Source organism: Manis pentadactyla, chromosome 2 (assembly GCF_030020395.1).
Source record: "Manis pentadactyla isolate mManPen7 chromosome 2, mManPen7.hap1, whole genome shotgun sequence".
Taxonomy (NCBI): domain Eukaryota; kingdom Metazoa; phylum Chordata; class Mammalia; order Pholidota; family Manidae; genus Manis; species Manis pentadactyla.
Genome location: NC_080020.1, coordinates 197,204,766 through 197,228,242, shown reverse-complemented (window position 1 = coordinate 197,228,242; position 23,477 = coordinate 197,204,766). Strand labels below are relative to the sequence as shown.

Here is a 23,477-nt window from a genome sequence, read left to right as displayed (position 1 = left end):
CAGACTTTAGGAAGCGCTGCTGACAGAGAAGACTTGCCAAGGCAGGTTTTGAGTTTTTCTTCTCTGCAGACAGGTCTTGTTCTCTCTTGTAGAGACTTGATTTGGTGCCTTCCTGTGTGCTGATTGGGCATCACCTGGGCACCTCTTTGGCCTGCCTAGCACAAGGAGCCTCATCAACAGCTGGCTCTTAAGCCTCCTGTGCTGTTCTTGGGGCTCACTTCCTCAGGCTTGGCTGCTCTTTTGCCTGCTATTCAGTCCTCACCATCTAGATGCTTCTATTATGGGGAGCTCTACTTCCCCCTCTGGAAGGCTCAGGTCCCCAAGTTATTTCCTGTGGCCTAGGTGACACCTGCAATTGGATGCCTTTTAATCGTTCCTTCTTTTAAAGGGATAAACCTGACATTTTATTTCTAGGTCCTGTGAGAGGGCCCCACCTTAGACATTGTGTGCCTCTGTGAGTGTGGCTGCAGGCATCACTCAGCCAGGGTGGGAAGCGGGGTGCTCACAAACTGGCCTGACAGTCACAATGAATCCTGGAAGTATGTTTCTCTGGAAGCCTGCCCTTCAGGATTTAGCAAACTTGACCTTCTCCTGGCCACTCTGCCTCACTGACTTCACCTCCAGATTAGGGTCTGTGTTTAAAAACCAATCCTAACCCAAATTAGAAATTTCCTAAAGTAGCTGGAGAGTCACTCAGATCTCAACTGACTTTTTTTCCTTCCTTCCATGAACAGGGAGGAGAAAGAGGAGGCTGACATTCAAGCATGACTCTTAATGCTCTGTGTGTGTGTTTCAGGCACATATGCTTTCTTTACTGGCAAGGAGAGAGATTTCACGGCTTTCAATGCCTCTCAGGCAGACGGTGAGGCATCCTGGTGCTTTTCTAAGACTTCCTGTCAGAAGCTGTGTATGTTGGTGGGTCACACCGTGTATAACTAGACTCTGGCATTTGTCCTTGGAATCGTCATCTTTTTGGATGAGAAAAATGGGCCAAAAGAGTACTGTTCCTTTACAGTCCAAGACTCTCATCCTTTCAATAATGGCAGCATCTGGCCTTCCTCCAGGTCAGTGACCCCTGTGCAGAGAGGGCCGCTTGGGGAGAAGCTGTCCCTCAGCTTGAGGATCATCCAGAGAAAAACTTTCATCCTAAATTGCTTCCATCCACCCATTCCACCAGCTCCCTTCCTCCTGCCTTCCTATGCCTTCAGTGTAGACTATGTATGGAGAAAGCAAATTTATTTGATTATCAGTGGGAGCAAAGTTTAGAATGGATGTGTCCCCAAAACATTATGGGCTCTGGAGCCAAATTCTCTGACATTAGCAGAAGGGCTTCTTTGGGTTCCTGGTGTTGCAGGCTGTGGTGCCCCAAGGGTGTGCCTGAAGAGCCCTGATTCAGAGAAGGGGAGGGAGTACCAGAGTCCATGCGTGGCACCCTCAGGCTCTCTAAAAGGGGAAAAAGTTGAATTGATCAATGGGAGTTAAAAAAAAAAAATTCATACCAAAGAAGCAAAATCTTGTCTGAGAGGACTTAGACATTCCTGGTTAATAACAAAGAGCATTCCTGTGGATGGTGCTGGTGAAAGTAAGGAGGGATTCAGGCATGTGCCCCAAGTCTGAGAGATCAGTCAGCTGGAGCAGGGCAGGGCTCCTGCAGCCCTAGTGCCCTCCTCCCTGCAGGCCACCCTAGATTTCCATTTTTAAAATTTAGTAGCTGCCCTGTATGCTGTGCTAAGTGGACTAACTCCAGACTGAGAAAGGCCAGCTAAGCCCCTTACCATTGCAATTTCCAAATCTCAGGGAAATGCCATAGCCTGCAAGTTGGTGCTGTGTTTCATATTGCATAATACTACACCATTCTCTGTGTGTAGCGGCTGTTCTATATATACACATCAGCAGGCAACATATGGCTCTCCCCACCCCCACCTGTCAAAACTGTGACTATATCACTTCTGACAACCAGAAGGAAGCTGCTAGGCTGGTCCAGGATTCTAAATGCTGTGGAGGTAATTCAGAACCATAAAAAATTGCACCATATGCTTTGGGGTTGCTGGCTGCTTATGTGCATGGGGACAGGGTTTAGTGCCAGTCTGCAAAACCCAGGTATGACACTTTCCTGTCTGTGGTATGCCCCGGGTGAGGGTCTAGGGTGCCACTTTTTCTCTCCCTGGAGAAAATCTGCTGGGGCCACGGTTCTTCAAGAGGGGGCCCACAAGGAAAACAGGGAGCTCCAAAACCTGCCCTGGATAACATCAGGCCTGGCCAAATAGTATTTCTTTAAAAAAATTTTTTTGGTTTCTTTTTATTGGATAAAGATTAAGAAAGCGCCAGCGTCTGAGAGAAGGAAAGCAAATCACGGCCGGAGGCACGCCAGCCTGGTGAGGGTCCCTGGCGCTGCCGGGCTGGCAGAAGGGCGGGCGGTCTACCTGGAGGCGCTGGTCTCAGCCAGGCGGTTGTTCATGATGCCCAGCGCACCCACGCCGCCCGAGAAGCCGTTCTGGCGCGTGTTGACACAGACGCTGCGCGGGTAGCCGTTGGCCGTCTCGGACAGCTGCTTCTGCAGCAGCGCCAGCGACACCTTGTTGGAGGCCGTGAGGTCGCGCATGGAGATGAGCTCACCCGACAGGCGGCGGCCCTCGGCCTCGCTGTCGCGTGCCGTGGGGTTGGCGCCCAGGGCGGCCAGGCGGCGGCGCAGCCGGGAGCCCGGGGTGATGGCATTGCGCCGGGCCAGAGGGGCCCCGGGCACCGGGCAGCAGCACCCGCAGCAGCGGCAGCTCAGCTTGCGCAGCATCCAGTTGAGCACCTGCTTGATGAGGATGGAGATGACATTGAAGAGCGAGTAGATGCAGCACACGCCGAGCAGGATGAAGAGGAAGTTGCCCAGGCGGTAGAGCCCCTGGTTCCGGTAGGCTGCGTGCTGACTGCTCACCAGGTCCCCGAAGCCGATGGTGCTGAAAGTGACGAAGCAGAAGTAGAGCGAGTCCACGTAGTCCCAGCCTTCCACGCTGGCGTACATGGCCGAGGCGCAGCACGACAGCAGCACAGCGAACAGGCCCAGGATCAGCAGCACGTGGTACACCGAGGGCTTCCAGCCCGCCAGGCAGTCGGCCTCCGACAGCGCCGAGCCGCGGCGAAATGTGGCAGGCAGCAGGCCGCTGCGGCGCAGTTGGCGCTCCCGGCAGGCGCGCATAATGAAGGCCAGCAGCGAGATGATGCGCTCCAGGAAGAGGTTGAAGAACAGGATGGTCCCGGCGCAGCCGAAGAGCCCGTAGGCGATGAGGAAGGCCTTCCCACCCACTGTCGCGGGGGTGGTCATGCCGAAACCTGTGGAGACGAGAGCAATGGTCAGCAAGGCCCTGGCTGGGCAGCTGGTCCCTACCAGGCGGGGTGCCAGGTATATGCAGGTGCCAACAAGGCGTCTATTCTGAGGGACATCGCTCAGTGGAGGGGAAACAGTACTTAGACATTTCTCTCTTGGTGGCACTAGATGTGAGATGTGGTTCCTGATCTTGGCAACGCATAAGTGGAGGAGACATAGCCCCTCATCCTGGAGACCTATAAATCAAAATTGGGTGAGTCAGGATGATCACTAGGAGGGACCCATAAAGACGCTGGAAAAGAAACCCCTGCACAGGTGCAAACCAGAAACAGCTACATAGTAGACAAGTGTCACCTGCTCTCCTATCCCCGAATTAGTTTGTATATAGCCAGTAAGTGGCACACCTGGGCCTCCTTAGGGCGGACTTCCATAAAGGCTTCATTTTATCTGGTATTTCTGGGGATCAGGTGGAGTGTGTTCAGTCTAGGTAGCTATATTTGATGGTCTCTGCAAAGAGGTTTATGAAACTGACAAAAGGTTTGCTTGAGAAGAGTCCACAACCTTGAGAGAGTGAGCATGGCTCTGCCATTTGGTGTCAGCTCCTTCCCACTCAAGGACAACCATCACCCTTGTTCAGACTGTGGCCAGGGGAAAGGTTTTGAACCAGCTGGGTCCTGTGTGCAAAGTGTCTGCAGGCATTTTTGTGTTGGAGGTCTGCTTTGTACCTGGGCAGCTGCTTATTTCTTTGAATTCGTAATTTAATTTACCTGCTTGTGCAAAGCACAGTCTTTAAGGGAGAGTCCTTATCAACTGATTTCTGCAGACTTGCTTCTGGCCACTGTGCACAGCCCATGCCATCCTCTGCAGTGCAGCTGTGTCCCTCCAACCCAGTCTCTTAGCCTGCTGTCAGTTGTGGATTCTTTGTGGGTCCCATGGTTGCCTGATTTGGTTATGAGAGGGGGTTTAATCTCTTGGCAAGAAAATTCACTACTGCTTGGAGTCTGAGCTGAAAATGGATCATCTGTCTAAGGAGCACCATTCAACATCTGTACAGCAAAAGTTCAGGGGCATCCCTGTTCAGTTCAGTTAGGGAGGGCTACCTGTGGTTGCTAGTGGGGTGGGACAGCTCTGGGAAGGGGGCAGAGAAGAACTACGTATCACTTGGCTTACTATTTCCTTACAAAGGCCAGAGAAAATATTTTTTCAGAGTAGTTCCTTAAATCTGTATGCTAATCATAATCTAGATTCCCTGGAGGATCATGGCCTTCATCTTATGCTTAATGACTCAAGAGAAAATATTATGACAATACCCATGTTGAGGAAGATGGATTATATCCCTAGAGTCAGAATTAAGCCACAAAAGAGTGAAAAAAACTGTACCGGAAGTGTAACCAGGAGTTTTATGGATTTTGCTACACTTCAAAGCCAAATTCATTTTCTTGAGTTCATAAAGAAATCAGCTCTGAATCTATATGACTGTATGTGGAGTGGAAGTATATGTATTGGTGTGTGTGTATTTATAAAAAGTCCTAAATTGATAACCCAAATATCTAGCAACTAACTCATGGTCGATTCATACAAGGGAATACTATCTGGCAATGAAAAAGCATGAACCACAGCTATTTGCAACAAGGGTGAATCTCACGAAAAGAATGTTAGAAGAAGCCTGACACAAAAGAATACACTCTGTATTATTCCATTTATATAAAATTCAAAATCAGGCAAAACCAAACTATGTTAATATTTTTAGGGACACATAATTGGTTGGTAAAACTATAAGGAAAATCAGGGAAGTGATTTTAATAAAAGTCAGAATTGGGATTTCCTCTGGGGGTGGTGGGGGTAATGAATGGGAGGGGACACAGCGGGTCTCTGGGGTGCTGGAAATGTTCTGTTGATCTGGGTGGTGGTTACATGGTGTTGGCTGTATAATAATGTCAAAGCTGTGTATTTCATGAGCACTTTTTTGTACTTTCATGATAAGAAAAACCTAAAAAAATCCCAACTTAAAACTGTAAGGGACCTTAACTCTGATCTACCCATCACTGTGTAGCTGAAGGAACAGGGGCAGAGGGGCCATGACTTGTTGGGAACACATGTGTCCTGGCTTCTGACCTGGTGCGTAGACCATTATACCCAACACTGCTTCTACTCACTGAGGGAAAACAACACCTTTAGTAGGGGAATCACTTTGTTAGATTCCCAAGTGAATGGAAAATCCTAAACCTGGAAAATTAATACTTTGCCTAAGAGATTACTGAATGGGATTTTCCTGTTCTTTAGGATTTTCAGCTAAAATTTCAAGCTAAGAAAGACATGTGATGTGTTATCCCCCATTCTAAAAAGAAGTTCTAGATACATTTATGTTGGGTAACACTGCAAAACAGGTCTAGTGACTAGCAGCCCCCACCACCCACCTCTAGTCTGTAAGGAAAGGCTAAAAATTATCCAAGGGTAATGGGAGATGGTGATGAAATAGGAGAGTTGTTATAAAGGTGCTGTGGCATCCTCTGCCCAACCCCAGGCCAAGTGAGGGGGACAGGGGCAGTCAAGAGAACCGCAGGCGGCTGCTAAAGGAGAGCTGGCAGCTGTCTTCCCGGTGGGTGCTAGCTGGGCCACAGACACTGGAAGGCCCATTAGGGCCATTGGTGAGCGTAGAGAGAGTTCTGGGAGAGCACAGGTGTCTCCTGGGGTCTGAAGCTGTAATGGAGAGTTCTCTCGGGGGTAGGCTGACTGCAGTAGCCCATGCAGGCAGGGGCAGAAGAGGACAGCATGGGGAGCAGTCTGTGCTTCTAGGGCTTGCTGTTCAAAGGGTGTGTGGGAGTGACATGGGTCAAGTGGACATGTGGAAGGCAGCCAGATCTGAAGAAACTCTGTCCAGGAGGGCTGCCTGCTGGCTCGAGGGGGCTCTATCAATAAGAGGCTGAGGGGCAGAGGGCTGCAGACAGCAGGTGAGGCAGTCACAGGAGGTACCTCAGAAAGGGCACCACCCCCTAAGGGAAGGGTGCAGGGCAGTGGTCCCTGGGTGTGTGTATGGGTCTCCAAAGGCCCATAAATGGTACCCATGAAATGGTGTGTCTGTCCTCACAGTGGGCATTGCAGTTCCACCAGCAAAGCTAAGAAAGCCACCAGTGATGTAAGGTGAAGAGCAAACAGATTATCCCTCCTGTACTTCAGATCCCTGAGCTGCAGGGCCAGGCCAGAGCAGGAGGGAGAGGCTGAGCTTTGATTAGAAGTGAATTTAAAGATTAGATTTAGATTGGATTGGACAGCTGAGAATGAGTCTCAATTTAAAAACTGCTGTTACTCAAAAAAAAAAAAAAATATTTGGAAAACTCCAGCATCTACCTAAGATGTTAAGAAATCCAGAAGGCAATTCTTTAAGACAATAGATGGTGACAAAATCATTTCCGGTGTCTGCCCATTTGATGCACTGGTTCCACCTGGATTTACTCTCCCTGTGGTGAAGGCCCACCGCCTAACAGTGCCAGCCTGCAAGTCTCATATTGCTTCATCTCCGCACATAACAGATGAGGAAATGGTGCATTGAGGGGCTTAGTAGTTGTCAGGGTCCCATAGCCTGGAAATTGTGGAGCTGAGTCTGAAATCCAGGTCTGCTGGTGTTCATGTTCTTTCTACCACCCCAGACTGTCTCCCAAGAGTACCACAGGGCCTCCATTTCTCTTGGAAAACCATATTTCAGTCCTCCAAGGGCAGACAGCTAGAAGAGCAATTTCACAGAGGGGAGGGGGTTGAGTCACAGTCATGGCTCCTGTCCCCAGGGGTCCTCTGTCCTCTTGTGGCTGTCCTCCTCGTAACCACTGCTGGGGAGAGGGGCCACTGTGTCTTCCTGACTGTTCCCACCAACGTGGGCTTCCCACCCTTCCCAGGCACAGCTAAAACAAGTGGGGCTATTCAGACCAGACTGACCCAGGGCTTGGCAGGAGTAGGTGGAGTGAGATGCAGAGGGAACCACTGCTTCTGGCTATGAGTCTGGCTGGCTGCCCGCAGCAGGGCACTCATCTGCCCCTTGGGGGGTCCCACAGGACTGCCCCTACCTGACCACGGCCAGTGGAGGCCATGACTTACACTTTCTATGGTGCAAAACTAGACCTAGAATATCTGGGATGCCTGTTTGGTTTTATACAGACCCCCAACCCCTGGTACTAGCAGCTCACCCCCAGGGCACAGCTTTCCCCTCTGCCCCTGCATAGAGGCTGGGCCAGAACTTGTTCTGAGGTCTCCTCATGGCTGCGACTGCAGGCCCAAAATGACACAAATACTTGACCAGCTGTGGCTCTGTCTGTGCAGAACAAAGGGGACAGGCAGGTCGGAAGGTTCTCTGTCAGCACAGAGGGTACCCAGCACACGTTCCTCTCACTGCCCTGACACCTGAGGCCTGACTCCTGTGCCTGCTTCACCCACCTCCCTTTGTTTTCCTGAAGACCATGCTGTCAGCTCAGCTAGGAGATAGTGGGGACAGGCCAGTCTACCCTCTATCCCCATCAATGCCAACATGCTCAGAGCTCTGGGGGCTGCTGAGACCCTGGGGCCAGGCTTTTTGCTGAGGGCAGTGGAGTCCATGCCTGGCACTGCTGCTAGCCAGATGCTTCCCAGAACGGAGGAGCAGTCCCCCAAGCTTTGGTAATCTATGGGGAGCCAGGCTGGCTTTGGAGAGAGAGAGGCCTTGAAGCTTCAGCCAGAGAAAAGGCAAACCCAGCCACCCCGAGAACTCCCTCCTCCTCCTGATCACACCCTGCAGAGGCGCGATCTGTCCCCGGGTTCACACCGAGCCTGCTATTTTGTTTATGTCACAATTGATCTGCCATCCAGTTTGCAAAGAGCAGACACTTGGGGGCTTTATTATGCCACTTTGACAAAAGCTGTGAAGCTGGTTTCCCACAGCCTGTCTGGTGCCGCCTTCGCAAATGGGGCCCTGGTGACAGGGCCTCTGGAGTTCAGCAAAAAGAGCCAGTAGAAAGATGGGGAGGCTGGCACTGATCTGTGTAGGGCGTCCTGGGTGGCAGCCTCTGTCTTGACACTGGACCCGTGTCCATTCATCCAATCCCCCCAACCACCCAGTGAGGGAGGCTTCATCAATCCCAACAATGTGGGCAAGGACATGGGCCAAGGGAAGTGAAGGTACTCAGCTGGGTTTCAGCTTGTAAAGGGCTGAGTGGACCCTGAAGCCCTTTCCATTGTGCCAGACAGATGGGAAGTCTTGGCTTATCACCTTGGGAACTTTTCCTGCTGGCTCTGCAGTGTGAACTTGGAGGAGGGGAAATATAATTTATAGTCCAATCCCAGATACTTTTGAGAGTGAAGGGGGCACTACTAATTTCCCAGGACAGCAAGCATAAACACTCTGTTCCAAGCACTGGGATGTATGATTAAAATGCAAATTCTAAGGCAGGTCCCACTCCAGAGGTTTATTAAGGGGGGTCAGGAAAAGGGTCCAGGAATCTGCATTTTAGTAAATGTAGATTCCACTCAAATGTGTTAATGCCTTTCCTTTAAGAAACACTGTTAAAAGCTATCCTTGAATGCCCTATTTGTTGGAATCTGCCCAATTTCAAATATTTTGATTTAAATTCCTTAAAAAAATATTTGCTTTATTGAGGTATAATTGACATATAAAACATAAGATATTTAAAGTGTATATTGTGGTGCTTTGCTAACTTAAATTTCAAGTGGCCTAAAACACTCATGGTGGACATTGTAGCTGCCTCCTTAACAGCCATCTTCCTTACTCCACCTGCACCAGGTAGCAGCCAGGCCACTTGGAGAACTGACCCAACTCCAGGGGTGGGCTCCACTAGTCTGGGCCAATCAGGATAATCCAATCTCTTGCCATGACTGGCTGGAGGATGGATAGGCCTGAGCCAATCAGTGCAGTGGAGATAGGCTCAGGAATAGGTATGTGACCTCAGGTGATCATGAGGCAGGTCAGATGGAAGAAGAGTTTCTCTGACAGTTTCTGAGTTAAAAAGTTCTCATTGTTAAAGAGGCAGCTCTCCTAGATGTGAAGGACAAGGAGGTGGCCCCAGGAGTGGCTGGCAGCATCTGTGGCTGTGGGGAGGAGCCAGCCCTAGATGAAGCTGACACTGTGGAAGGCAGAGTGGAGGCAACCTGAAAGAAATGGACTTGATGACTATAAAGAGCCATCAAATCAAACTGGCCATACTGCCTGACCTACCTCTGGACCTCCATTTGCATGAGCCCCTTTCCTGTTTACACCTTCTGTGACATGCAGCCAAACACATTCCAACTGTGCTGATGGTTAAGCAGCCCAGTGTCAAAGAATTAATACCAGCCTTGAACTCAGGGTTGACATCTGTTATGTCCTCTATTAGCCAAGTGACTGAAGCCAATCACTGCAACTAACTTCTCTGAGCCTCAGTTTCTTCATCTGTAAAACATAAACTCCTAATGTGAACCCTCTTTGCAAACTAATACATTGTGCGAAAGTATGTTCAAGATGAGAAGATAGATTTATGGGGCATGGGGCAGGGCAAATTCCCAAGATTTAAAAATAAAAAAATAATGGTAGGTTAAAGTGAAACAAATTAATTTATTGCAGTGCTTTAAAGAGCACGTATTGTATTAAGGTGGTTTATGAATCCAGAGGGCTGTGCTAACATTATCCAGGGTTCCCCCAACTAATTTGATCATAGAATGTATTTAATCACCTCAAGTGAGTTGAGCGTTTCAAAGAATAATCTTTGGAAAATGCTGCATTCTACCTTCATGAAGAATTAAGGATGAGGCATTTTTTTAAGTGCTTGAGGATTTCTTGCATTTTTCAGCAGTCATCATGACACTGCAGTGCCTAGAACAGTGTCTGGTATATAGAACATGCTTGAGTCAATTTTGTTGAATGAAAGAATAGACCTTTGCTGTACTTGTTTGGAGCTGTAAATCTCAAACTAGAATGGCTAGCACCCACTTGGGGATCTTGTTAGATTCTGGGGCAGGGCTCCAATTCTGAATTGCTAACCTGGTCCCAGGTGATGCCCCTCCAGCTGGTCAGTGAACCTTATTTTCGGTAACAAGCATAAATAACTTACAGTATTTTGGGATTTTCTCCAAAATGAGACTGGGAATCCCTTGCAAGGAGGGGCTACACCATATTGGCTACTTATAACTAACTGGCTCCACAACTCATTGGGTGTGTGTCTTTGAACAAATTAATTAACATCTCTTTGCCTCAATTTCCTCATCTGTAAAATGGAGATAATATGCCTACCTCAATAATTTTCTGTATTAAATTAATATATGCAAAATAATTAGAACAGTGCCTAGCGCATTAATAAGCCCTTAATAAAACTTTGTTATTATTCTCTCTACAGTGAACAAGAGAATCTTGTATAAAATAGGCACTCATAGTTATTTTGACTGAATGACTGAAAGCAATTTCAAGAACCTCTCTAGGGTTAAATATAAGAGAGTGGGAAAGCTGAGGTGTGGGGTTCATGGGCAAAGGAACGGAAATACACTCAGGGCTTGCCAGATAAAATATAGGATGCCCAGTTAAATATAAATTTCAGATAAGCAACAAATCATTTTTTAATAAAAGTACATCACAACCATTGCATGGGACATACACTAAAAAGTGATTTGTTTATCTGAGACTCGAATTTAATAGGGTGTCTGTATTTTTATTTGCTAAACCCGGTAACCCTACCCATGGCTCCACTTGTGTGCTTGGCACACTCCTCAGGGAAGCTTTTCCCAACATCCCATCTCATCTGATCCTTCCTGACTGGCTGGAGGAGGGATTAACATAATCACTTTAATCATTAAGGAGCCTGAAGCTCACAAGAGCAAGGCCAGGCCCACCGCCAGACCTTCCCTTCCCTCTCCAAACAGGGGCCGGTGGGAGAAGTGCGCTGGGCTGTGGGGTGGAGGTGGGACTGCCATCAGGCTGCTTTGTGGCTGGAGCTGAGACACTGACTCTCAGAGCCTCTTGGCCACCCTCCATGGAGGAGGGCTGGATGCATGGCAGGACATATGGCCAGAGAGCCCTCCCTGGGACACAAGCCCCAGCCCTGGAACCCATATCATGCTTCTCCAAGTCACTGTCCTGGGGACAACCAGCCAGCCCTGAACCTTTTTGAAGAGCTGGGGCTGAAAGAATGGCTGGGAAGTCACTATTTCTAGGCACTGTGCCAAGACTTCATATCTATCAGTGCATTTCATCCTCACAACTCTACGAGGCACTGGGTTTCATTCATTCTAAGTCACAGCTTTTTTTCCTTGAATTTTAACATCCCTGAAATCAAGCTGCACCTTACAGTCAATGACTGACAGTTTATTTGCAGCATTTTAAATTCTCAATGGTACATAGTAATTATACTTTTTTAATTGATGATGTCTTAGATTTGATGAACTACAGAGGGAATTATCATCTTCTTTTGTGAGATTACTAAGTGGAGTCACACTGAATAGATAAAGGCACAGAGGTTAAATAACTTGCCCAGATCAGAGAGCAACAGGGAGAGCCGGGATCTGAAAGTAGAGGAAGGAGCTTGCAGTGTGATAGGAAGTCAATGCTCAGGAGTTTGGAAGAAAGGCAGGTACGTTATTTTTGGCTGGAGCAGCAGTTCTTCACTCTGGTTGTACAGTTGAGTCACCTGGGAATCTTAAATCTGTTCCCAGTGCCCACATACAGACAGCCCAGCTTAGGACAGAATAGAGGCTTAGGTCCTCCTGGTGGAGTGACTGGGAGACACCTAGAGAAGATACTTGTGGGCAGCTGTGAAGGGTGGCTGGGGTTTCGAGAGGGAGGAAGTGGAGGCCTGGATCTGAGAAAGGTGAGCCCCTGGCAGAGCGCCAGGTACAGGGTGCAGCCTTGCTGGCTCCCACGTGCTGCTTGGTGCCTGGCCCATCCCCAGTGTTAAGTAACTCTTGCCAATGGAGTGGTGAACCTGTGGAAGAAGGGAAAGGACAGTGCTGGGAGAACATCCTGCCACCTCACACTCAGGCTGAACTTACGGAGCTCTGCAGGAGTGAGAGCGTCACCTGGCATCTCTAGAAGTTTTTCCAGCATCTGAGCCTGGCATCAGGCAACATGCCCCACCTTGTAGAAATTTACAAGCCCCGAATCCTCAAGCCATAAAGTAAACTGAGCAGCTCCATTCCTGCAGGCTTGGGAAGCGCCAGCAGCACCAGCACCACCCTGGAGAGCTGACAGCAGAGCTGGGAGCCGGCGCTGCGGTGTCAGGCTGGGGTGCCACCACTTGCTAATGGGGCAATTGGACATTTTATTTCTCCCTCTAAAATGACCTGAGGACTGCCTATCTCATAAGGTTGTTGTGAGGACTAAAAGAGGATGGGGTTCCCACACGCTTTTCCACAGTGCCTAGGACATGGTAAGTGCTCAACAAGCAGCAAGCTTAACTGGAAAACACCATGGGTGAGGCATGGCCCTTACATACAGCTGACGTGCATCAGGTGAAATATGCACAGTATGGGTGAGCCATGGCTGGAGATTTCTGCAGCAGGGAAAAGCTTCTGCATTCACACCCAAGACCGACTCTACCACTGACTTGCTATCTTTCACCTCCCCAGGCCTCAGTTCCCTTCTGCTTCCAGGTTATGAGTGGCACTCTGGGCTGGCTTCAGGCTCTGGCCCCTGAGCTGGGTGGGAGGCCCACCTTCTCCAATCCTAACACTGAGGGTGGCAGTGGGGCAGCATCCTGGAAAATGGGACTGTTGTGGAAGAGCTGAGACCATGGGCTGCTGTATTTGTGGGAGCTTAGGGATTTGTTTAAACTGCAAACTAAAAGGGGCAGTCCCCCAAGGGCAGCAGCTCTTGGTTGCCTCCCCACACCCTATGTGGGGCTGGGCCCTCTCTGTTCTCTCATTTGCTTGACTTGTTCTGTGGGGACCTTTGGGGTGATCTTCTTTGATGATAACAGGAGGGCAGGTGGTGGTGGCTGAGAGGGCAGCAGGGCTAGGAAAAGAAGACTGCACCCCACAGGCTGCAGGTCAGTAATTTAAAGTTTGAAAAAACTCTGAGCAGGGAGCAAGTGATCCCCAGAATCAGCCTTGGACCTTGGCACTGCTTTCCGAACCTGCCCCTACTCTGTGCTTCCTCTGTGGACTCATGTTTTCTCTCCTCAGCCAAAATCATTCAGCAAAATGAGTTATTAAAAGCCAGTTAACTACTCCTGCCTCCGGGTAGGTAGCTCCCGCTTAACAACCCCTCCTGGGGAGCAGCTGTCAAGCTCCAACCCAAGGGGCTGGGCACAGGAGGGAAGATGACTCATTTACATAGAGCCGTCCTCCGTCCTGCCCTCCCCCCCCCAGTCTCTGATGACTCATCCCTTTCAGGCGTGAGATCACCATCCCTCCTGCTCCCCCCCGCCCCCACTGCAGAGCCCTGGCCCCAGCCCAGGATTGTGGGAGGTGACAGAAGCCAAGGCCGGGGAAGGCAGGGACATCCCCTGATGGGACAAAGCCCTGGCCAACAAGAGCCTAGACCTGGCGCAGTGAGATGAGGAAAGCCCGAGGCCCGCCCTGGCCCCACCACTTGCCTCCCACCTCAGGGTCCCCACACGGGGCTGTGGTGAGGCATACTTGGCTTCTCAGAAGGGCAGACAGACTTGGCTTCTGGGAAAAGGCAGAGCCATCAACCCTGCTTGGAAGTGCCACTACAAAGTCAATTTAATCACATTTTACCTCAAATCCTGTATCATAGAGCAGATTTTTTAAAGGAAACGTCTGGTGATTCCTGTAAAGCAGATTCCAGCTCTCACGTGCAGTTCCAACTCCTCGCAGTCAGTTCAGTCTTACGTACCTGGAGGCGCTCTCCCTCATCCCCACCTATGCAGCTGCAAGCCTCTTCAAAGGAGGGCCTCTGTGCCCAGGCTGAGGGGAGACTAGGGAAAGGGGCTGAGTGCCTGAGAAGCTGGATTCTGAGCCTTCTAGGATGACTCACTCATGCACTGGGGCCCCACTTCAGGGACCTGGGTCTACATGAGGAGTTGTCCCAGCACGTGGCCTCCTCCCCCACCTCCTCTCACAGAAGGTGGCCTGGTTGGCTGCTTCAGAGGAGGCTCCCTGAAAATAAACCCTGTTAAAAGTTGCAGCCAGGGGCCCTGCAGAACTCTGCATCTGGCCTGCTGACATGCCTCCTGCCCTATAGGCCAGCAAACAAGCTAGAGGGGTGCATGCACAGTGCCTTGGCACAGGGCTTTAGAGCCTGGCTGGGTCAGGTGGGACTGGACTGTGGCGCCTGGACTGGACTGAGGCTAAAGGGTCAGAACTGCCCCTTCCTCAGATGGGGCGGGGTCAGGTTCCTACAGCACATTCCAGGGAAGAGAGGCTGATCAGTGGTTCACAGGAATGAGGGAAGGAGGGACTGGATTTATGAGCTCCTACCCCATGCCCAGGACTCTGCTGGTACTTTCTTGGGTGTGTCCCCAGGCAATTCCTGGAGTGGAGTGCTTCTGGTCATTATTCAGGTGAGGAAACCAAAGTTCGGAGAAATAAAGTAACAAGTTAAAGAACATCATCATGCAGGTCCCAAACCCCACCCCACCACCTCTTGTCATTGCACTTTTTGAGTCCCGACACAGCCTTCGGTTCAGAGAATGCAGCTGTGATTTTGTTCTGAGACATGCAAATGATCGTACCATGCCAGGGAATTTGCTGTGGCCAGAATGCTGCCATGAGTCTGTGGCATGAGTCTGCACCAAGTGCCAGAGATGGAGGCTGGGGCTGGTGGTGGTGACCTTGTCCAGGGCCACAGAGAGTGCCACAACTGGGATTCTAGCTCACGTCTTCCCCACTCCAAATCCCACACTCTTCCACCTTGCCTTCAGCCCTTCCTCCCATTCACACAGAGAGGCCCTGATGACTTGGGACCCTCCTTTCTGTTTGTTCTCCACATTGAAGCACATCTCTGCCTGGATCACTCTCCTGCTCAAGCCACACCTAGCTCCCAAATGACACGAGGATCTGGCATTTCTGAAGACTGGCATTCAAGGCCCAGGCCTGCTTTTGTAGCATTGTCTCCCCTCTTTGAACCTTCTTCTTTAGGCTTTCACTTTCCTCACTGACTTATTCAAACACACACAAACATTCATTTACCAACTATTTACTGAAAACCTGCTCTCTTACGTGCCGTACGGATTTGAGGTGAGCAAGATGGGCAAATCCCAGCCTGCACAGAACGAGGCCCAGCCAACACGGCAGGAACCTTCCATCGACCCTGCCTTGGCACCTGCCATTTCTCACCTCTCAATGCCTCCAGGCCTGCATTTGCTTTTCTTTTCCCCGAGCTGCAGGAGGCCATCTGCAGGAGGCCACACTGTCAGCTCATCTGCACATGGTTACATGCTGCTGTGACAACCCCTCTACTATTTACTGCCCCAGAGTGTTTTCTTGTGTTGTCTTGCCAATGAGGACACAGTCCATGCTGTAGATTTCCAGTCCCCTTCTACAAGGCAGGTGCTCAGGGACCAGCTATGGAATTCCTGACAGAACCAACTGCCAGTCTAGCAATCACTAGCAGGTGACACAGGACTTCCATCCTAGTTTTAGTTAATTCATCTGACGTGTTTTTGAGATCGGCCATGTGCCAGGCATGGGTCAGCAGAAGGAACTGTGCTGTATAATACTGCAGCCAAAGGCCGCCAGAGCGCCCCTGCAGGGGAGTGAACGCGCTTACTGACTCACCGTGACAGAGGAGAGGGCACACTCTGGGGAGCTGCCGGCATCTTAGCAGGTAGCAGAAAGGACTTAAGATTAAGCTGATTTAAGTGATTTGGGGGAGGGCTTAAGGAAGTAGGGTTTTCCTCTGGATTGGATGCTGCCAGAGAGCAGGGATAATTCTAGGATTGGGTATTTTAACAATTTTTACCAAGAAGGCGGGAATAATGGAGCAAGGCCAAAGCTGCGATGGGTAAACAAGCAGCAGTTGCTCATACTGATCAAAGGAGGGGGTAAGGGTCTGGGTCGTTCTGGTGGTGTGGATGACGTTCTTATTTAGTCTGTTCAGACCTGATTATGGGTGAGTCGTCTTGTTTTGGTCTCACTCCACTGTGGTCATGGACTGGCTTTGGGTGATGTAGGCGTCCTGTGGAACTGCTTATGTTCGGCATGAGAACAGCCTTGCTGCTGGGCGCCAGGGCAGCTCCTGGCTCTTGGGGGCTGCTGTTATCTTTCTCAGAATGGTTGCAATCGGCTTTCTGTACCAGCATTTTATCTGAAGCCATTCATTGTTTTTTTAAAGAAATTTCTCTTTTAAGTCTTCCAATTTATTTGGCTATATCTGTGCACATAAACATGTATTTAATAGATGGAGTACATCTCTGGGTTATAGAAATGGGGTGATTTTTATTTTAATTTTCTTCCATATGATTTTATAAACCTTTCACATTTCCTGTGTTGCAGATGGGGTAGTTGCTACCTTTGAAACCAGGACATCTTTCCCAACAAGCATGGTTTTTAAAAAGTATATGAATATAAATAAGATAAGGCTCCTATTCTCAAGAAAATGACCACAATACACAATGACAGTGTATGAGATGTCACAGGACACCACTAAACAAGACAAGAACTTTCTTCCCAGACAAGGTGGTGCTGGCTGAGTAGTAAAGGCACCTTAGCTGAGCAGATGGAGGCAGTGGAGGAGGACCTGGGAGGTCTGGGTTGAGATGTGGATTCAGGGGTCATGTGGATAAGACTTCCAGGAAGTGTGTACAGTATAACAAGGGAGCCCCACCATTTAAAGGGCAGAAGAGGACTCCGTGGAGGAGGCTTTCATTCACCCAACAAATATTTACTGAGGGCATACTATGTGCCAGGCATTGTGCTAGGCCCTTGGAATTCAGGAGTGAGCCAAAGTTTCCTGCCCTCATGAGGCTTATATTTCAGCACAAGATGGATAATAAACTACAAACATAATACACAAGTAAATTATGTGGTGTGTTAGAAAGTGGTAAGTGCTATGGAAAGGAGAAAAAGAAATAGACTTGGCTAAGGGGGTGGGAGGAAGCAGGTTGAAGTATTAAGAGGGGTGGGTCAGGGCAGGCCTCATTAAGGAAGTAACATCTGATGAAAGACTGGAAGAAATTGACATCTGAGGTAGGAGTGTTCTAGGCTAGTCAACAGCCAGAGGAAAGGCCCTGAGGCAGGGGAGCTGGAGGTGGAAGAGAAGGCGGAAAAAGAAAGAAAACACTGGACAAACAGATTAGTTAGCAAACCTCTCATGAACACTCTTCAGGTACCGTGTGTGAACTGTGAGAAATAAATGCTGTGTAAGCTACTCAGTCTATGGTATATTTGTTCTAGCAGCCCGAATGGGAGAAGACAGGGAGGTTGAGTAACTTGCCCAAGTATCAGAGCACAGTGGTTAAAATCCCAGGCTCTGGAGTACGAGATTTGGGTTGTATCCAGGCCCCACACTCACTCGGAGCTCCGTGCTATGCCTCTGCGTCTTCATCTATCAAATGTGGGCAGGATAGCTGCAAGGATCAGATGGGATAGCTCCTATACTCAGCAGAGTGCTCAGCAGAGTGAACATTCAATAAAAATGCTCATTATTAAGATTCCACACCCTGCCCGAGGGCAGAGAAAGGGAAAGGCCTAGTTGGGCAGACCTCTATCTCTGAGAAAATACAAAGGATGGTCCTAAACTTTCATAACAGCATATAAAGTGTCAGATCTTGCTTTTAAGGCATTTGTTCCCTGTCTTAGTCCATCTGGTCTGCTGTAACACAATACCATACACTGGGTGGCCTATAAATAACAAACTTATTCCTCACAGTTCTGAGACTGGGAAGTCTAAGATTGGTATCTAGTGAGTTTTTCTTTCTGGTTCATAGATGATGCCTTTTCTCTGTGTCCTCATGATGGAAGAGGTGAGGGATGTCTCTGGGGTCTTTTTTTATAAGTGCACTAATTCCATTCATGAGGGCTCCACCCTCATGACCTAATCATCTCCTAATACCAACACCTTGGGGGTTAGGTCTCATCATAGGAATCCTGGCAGGACACAAACATTCAACCCATAGTGTTCCATCACTTACATGTACATGCACCTGGTCACTCACTTTTATAACACCATGAAGTGCCTACAATGTGACAATGAGGTATGTTCTCTGTGCCAAGGGGTTTAGTGTGTGGCCTGGGAACTGGGAGGGCACAGGCTCACCCATTAGGGGCTTGGATGAGAGCCTGGGGACGATAAGCAGCAAGTCCTTTCTAAATGCCATCTGTAATCTAAGTCAGGTTATCAGAAAACAGTAACCACAGATCAAATTGTCCTTTCTCCCCACAGACATGCCTTCACAGTGATTTAACGTTTCACTTCCAGCCTTTAGGATAGGATGGTGGAAACACCCATTTGAAGCCCATGTCAGTGTCTTCTACAAAACCAAAGAAAAAAATATCATTGCCTGTGATCCTTAAAGATCCATGAGATTTGCTTCTCCTTGAATTCAGGATCTGACATATTGGTTTCCCAGGGGCACTTGCTCACCTGTTCCCTTTTCTTGAATGCTGAGTGCTCAGTTTGCCTGAGTGGAAGCTCAGAGCCTATGTAGAGCTCAGTTGCTGTAGGCCTGTGTCCCAGCACTCAGTGTATCTCTCACCAATTTTCAATCATTTTTTTAACCTCCCTTCATCCCTCCCTGTCTTCTCTCCTCATCCTCTTCCTCCTGTCCACAAGATCTGTTGAGCACCTGCTATGTGCAAGCACTGCTCTAGGACACAGCCCTGCTCTCTTAGGGCTTATGTTTCTTCTAGTTTATTTTATTTATTTATTTTATTTTGGTATCATTAATCTACAATTACATGAAGGACATTATGTTTACTAGGCTCCCCGCTTCACCAAGTCCCCCCCACATCCCCGTTCACAGTCACTGTCCTTCAACATAGAAAGATGCTGTAAAATCACTACTTGTCTTCTTTGTATTGCACAGCCCTCCCCGTGCCCCCCCAACACTACACATACTAATTGTAATGTCCCTTTCTTTTCTTTCCACCCTTATCTCTCTCTTCCCGCCCGTCCTCCCCAGTCCCTTTCCCTTTGGTAACTATTAGTTCATTCTTGGGTTCTGTGCTTCTGCTGTTTTGTTCCTTCAGTTTTCTTTTGTTCTTATACTCCACATATGAATGAAATCAATTGGTACTTGTCTTTCTCCGCCTGGCTTATTTCACTGAGCATAATACCCTCTAGCTCCATCCATGTTGTTGCAAATGGTAGGATCTGTTTTTTTCTTATAGCTGAGTAATATTCCATTGTGTATATGTACCACATCTTCTTTATCCATTCATCTACTGATGGACATTTAGGTTGCTTCCATATCTTGGCTATTGTAAATAGTGCAGCGATAAACATAGGGCTGCATCTGTCTTTTTCAAACTGGAGTGCTGCATTCTTAGGGTAATTTCCTAAAAGTGGAATTCCTGGGTCAAATGGTATTTCTATTTTGAGCTTTTTGAGGAACCTCCATACTGCTTTCCACAGTGGTTGAACTAATTTACATTCCCACCAGCAGTGTAGGAGTGTTCCCCTTTCTCCACAACCTCGCCAACATTTGTTGTTGTTTGTCTTTTGAATGGTAGCCATCCTTACTGGTGTGAGATGATATCTCATTGTGGTTTTAATTTGCATTTCTCTGATGACAAACGATGTGGAGCATCTTTTCATGTGCCTGTTGGCCATCTGAATTTCTTCTTTAGAGAACTGTCTATTCAGCTCCTCTGCCCATTTTTTAACTGGATTATTTGCTTTTTGTTTGTTGAGGTGTGTGAGCTCTTTATATATTTTGGATGTCAACCCTTTATCAGATCTGTCATTTTTGAATATATTCTCCCATACTGTAGGATACCTTTTTGTTCTATTGATGGTGTCCTTTGCTGTACAGAAGCTTTTCAGCTTGATATAGTCCCATTTGTTCATTTTTGCATTTGTTTCCCTTGCCCAGGGAGAAATGTTTAAGAAGAGGTCACTCATGTTTATGTCTAAGAGATTTTTGCCTATGTTTTTTTCTGAGAGTTTTATGGTTTCATGACTTACATTCAAGTCTTTGATCCATTTCGAATTTACTTTTGTTTATGGGGTTAGACAGTGATCCAGTTTCATTCTCTTACATGTAGCTGTCCAGTTTTGCCAGCACCATCTGTTGAAGACACTGTCATTTCCCCACTGTATGTCCATGGCCCCTTTATCGAATATTAGTTGACCATATGTGTTTGGGTTAATGTTTGGAGTCTCTATTCTGTTCCACTGGTCTGTGGCTCTGTTCTTGTGCCAGTACCAAATTGTCTTGATTACTGTGGCTTTGTAGTAGACCTTGAAGTTGGGGAGTGAGATCCCCCCACTTTACTCTTCCTTCTCAGGATTGCTTTAGCTATTTGGGGTCTTTGGTGTTTCCATATGAATTTTTGAACTATTTGTTTCAGTTCCTTGAAGAAAGCTGTTGGTAATTTGATAGGGATTGCATTGAATCTGTATATTGCTTTAGGCAGGATGGCCATTTTGACAATATTAATTCTTCCTAGCCAAGAGCATGGGATGAGTTTCCATTTGTTAGTGTCCTCTTTAATTTCTCTTAAGAGTGTCTTATAGTTTTCAGGGTATAGGTCTTTCACTTCCTTGGTTAGGTTTATTCCTAGGTATTTTATTCTTTTTGATGCTATTGTGAATGGAATTGTCTTCCTGACTTCTCTATTAGTTATTGTTAGTGTATAGGAAAGCCACAGATTTCTGTGTGTTCATTTTGTATCCTGCAACTTTGCTGAATTCTGATATTAGCTCTAGTAGTTTCGGATTGGAGTCTTTAGGGTTTTTTATGTACAATATCATGTCATCTGGAAACAGTGACAGTTTAACTTCTTCTTTACCAATCTGGATTCCTTGTATTTGTTTGTTTTGTCTAATTGCCGTGGCTAGGACCTCCAGTACTATGTTGAATAACAGTGGGGAGAGTGGGCATCCCTGTCTTGTTCCCGATCGCAGAGGAAAAGCTTTCAGCTTCTCGCTGTTCAGTGTGATGTTGGCTGTGGGTTTATCATATATGGCCTTTATTATGTTGAGGTACTTGCCCTCTATGCCCATTTTGTTGAGAGTTTTTATCATGAATGGATGTTGAATTTTATTGAATGCTTTTTCAGCATCTGTGGAGAAGATCATGTGGTTTTTGTCCTTCTTTTTTTGATGTTGTGGATGATGTTGATGGATTTTTGAATGTTGTGCCATCCTTGCATCCCTGGGATGAATCACACTTGGTCATGGTGTATGATCCTTTTGATGTATTTTTGAATTCGGTTTGCTAATATTTTGTTGAGTATTTTTGCATCTACATTCATCAGGGATATTGGTCTCTAGTTTTCTTTTTTGGTGGGGTCTTTGCCTGGTTTTGGTATTAGGGTGATGTTGGCTTCATAGAATGAGTTTGGGAGTATTCCCTCCTCTTCTACTTTTTGGAAAACTTTAAGGAGAATGGGTATTATGTCTTCTCTGTATGTCTGATAAAATCCCGAGGTAAATCCATCTGGCCCGGGGGTTTTGTTCTTTGGTATTTTTTTGCTTACCGCTTCAATTTCATTGCTGGTAATTGGTCTGTTTAGATTTTCTGTTTCTTTCTGGGTCAGTCTTGGAAGGTTGTATTTTTCTAGGAAGTTGTCCATTTCTCCTAGGTTTCCCAGCTTGTTAGCATATAGGTTTTCAGAGTATTCCCTAATAATTCTTTGTATTTCTGTGGGGTCCGTCGTGATTTTTCCTTTCTCGTTTCTGATTCTGTTGATTTGTGTTGACTCTCTTTTCCTCTTAATAAGTCTGGCTAGAGGCTTATCTATTATGTTTATTTTCTCAAAGAACCAGCTCTTGATTTCATTGATTTTTGCTATTGTTTTATTCTTCTCAATTTTATTTATTTCTTCTCTGATCTTTATTATGTCCCTCCTTCTGCTGACCTTAGGCCTCTTTTGTTCTTCTTTTTCCAATTTCGATAATTGTGATATCAGACCATCCATTTGGGATTGTTCTTCCTTCTTTAAATATGCCTGGATTGCTATATACTTTCCTCTTAAAACTGCTTTTGCTGTATCCCACAGTAGTTGGGGTTTTGTGTTGTTGTTGTCATTTGTTTCCATATACTGATGGATCTCCATTTTGATTTGGTCATTGATCCATTGATTATTTAGGAGCATGTTGTTAAGCCTCCATGTGTTTGTGAGCCTTTTTGCTTTCTTTGTACAGTTTATTTCTAGTTTTATGCCATTGTGGTCTGAAAAGTTGGTTGGTAGGGATTTCAATCTTTTGGAATTTACTGAGGCTCTTTTTGTGGCCTAGTATGTGGTCTATTCTGGAGAATGTTCCATGTGCACTTGAGAAGAATGTGTATCCTGTTGCTTTTGGATGTAGCATTCTATAGATGTCTGTTAGGTCCATCTGTTCTAGTGTGCTGTTCAGTGCCTCTGTGTCCTTACTTATTTTCTGTCTGGTGGATCTGTCCTTTGAAGTGAGTGGTGTGTTGAAGTCTCCCAGAATGAATGCATTGCATTCTATTTCCTCCTTTAATTCTGTTAGTATTTGTTTCACATATGTTGGTGCTCCTGTATTGGGTGCATATATATTTATAATGGTTATATCCTCTTGTTGGACTGAGCCCTTTATCATTATGTGATGTCCTTCTTTATCTTTTGTTACTTTCTTTATTTTGAAGTCTATTTTGTCTGATACTAGTATTGCAACACCTGCTTTTTTCTCTCTGTTGTTTGCATGAAATATCTTTTTCCATCCCTTGACTTTAAGTCTGTGCATGTCTTTGGGTTTGTGGTGAGTCTCTTGTAAGCAGCATATGGATGGGTCTTGCTTTTTTATCCATTCTATTACTCTGTGTCTTTTGATTGGTGCATTCAGCCCATTTACATTTAGGGTGATTATTGAAATGTATGTACTTATTGCCATTGCAGGCTTTAAGTTTGTGGTTACCAAAGGTTCAAGGTTAGCTTCTTTACTATCTTACTGTCTAACTTAACTCACTTATTGAGCTATTATAAACACAGTCTGATGATTCTTTGTTTCTCTCCCTTCTTATTCCTCCTCCTCCCTTCTTCATATGTTGGGTGTTTTGTTCTGTGCTCTTTTTAGGAGTGCTCCCATCTAGAGCAGTCCCTGTAGGATGCCCTGTAGAGGTAGTTT

General features: G+C 47.1%; 1 protein-coding gene across 1 annotated transcript in view; it reads right to left on the bottom strand.

The window, feature by feature from the left end:
- Positions 1 to 2,273: 2,273 nt before the first annotated feature.
- Positions 2,274 to 23,477, bottom strand: part of KCNK12 (potassium two pore domain channel subfamily K member 12) — a 57,720-nt gene continuing 36,516 nt past the window's right edge. Inside the window, exon 2 of the mRNA XM_036926062.2 lies at positions 2,274 to 3,321. Coding sequence (XP_036781957.1) covers positions 2,420 to 3,321 — 902 coding nt within the window. The 3' untranslated portion in view covers positions 2,274 to 2,419. The remainder of the gene's footprint in view (positions 3,322 to 23,477) is intronic.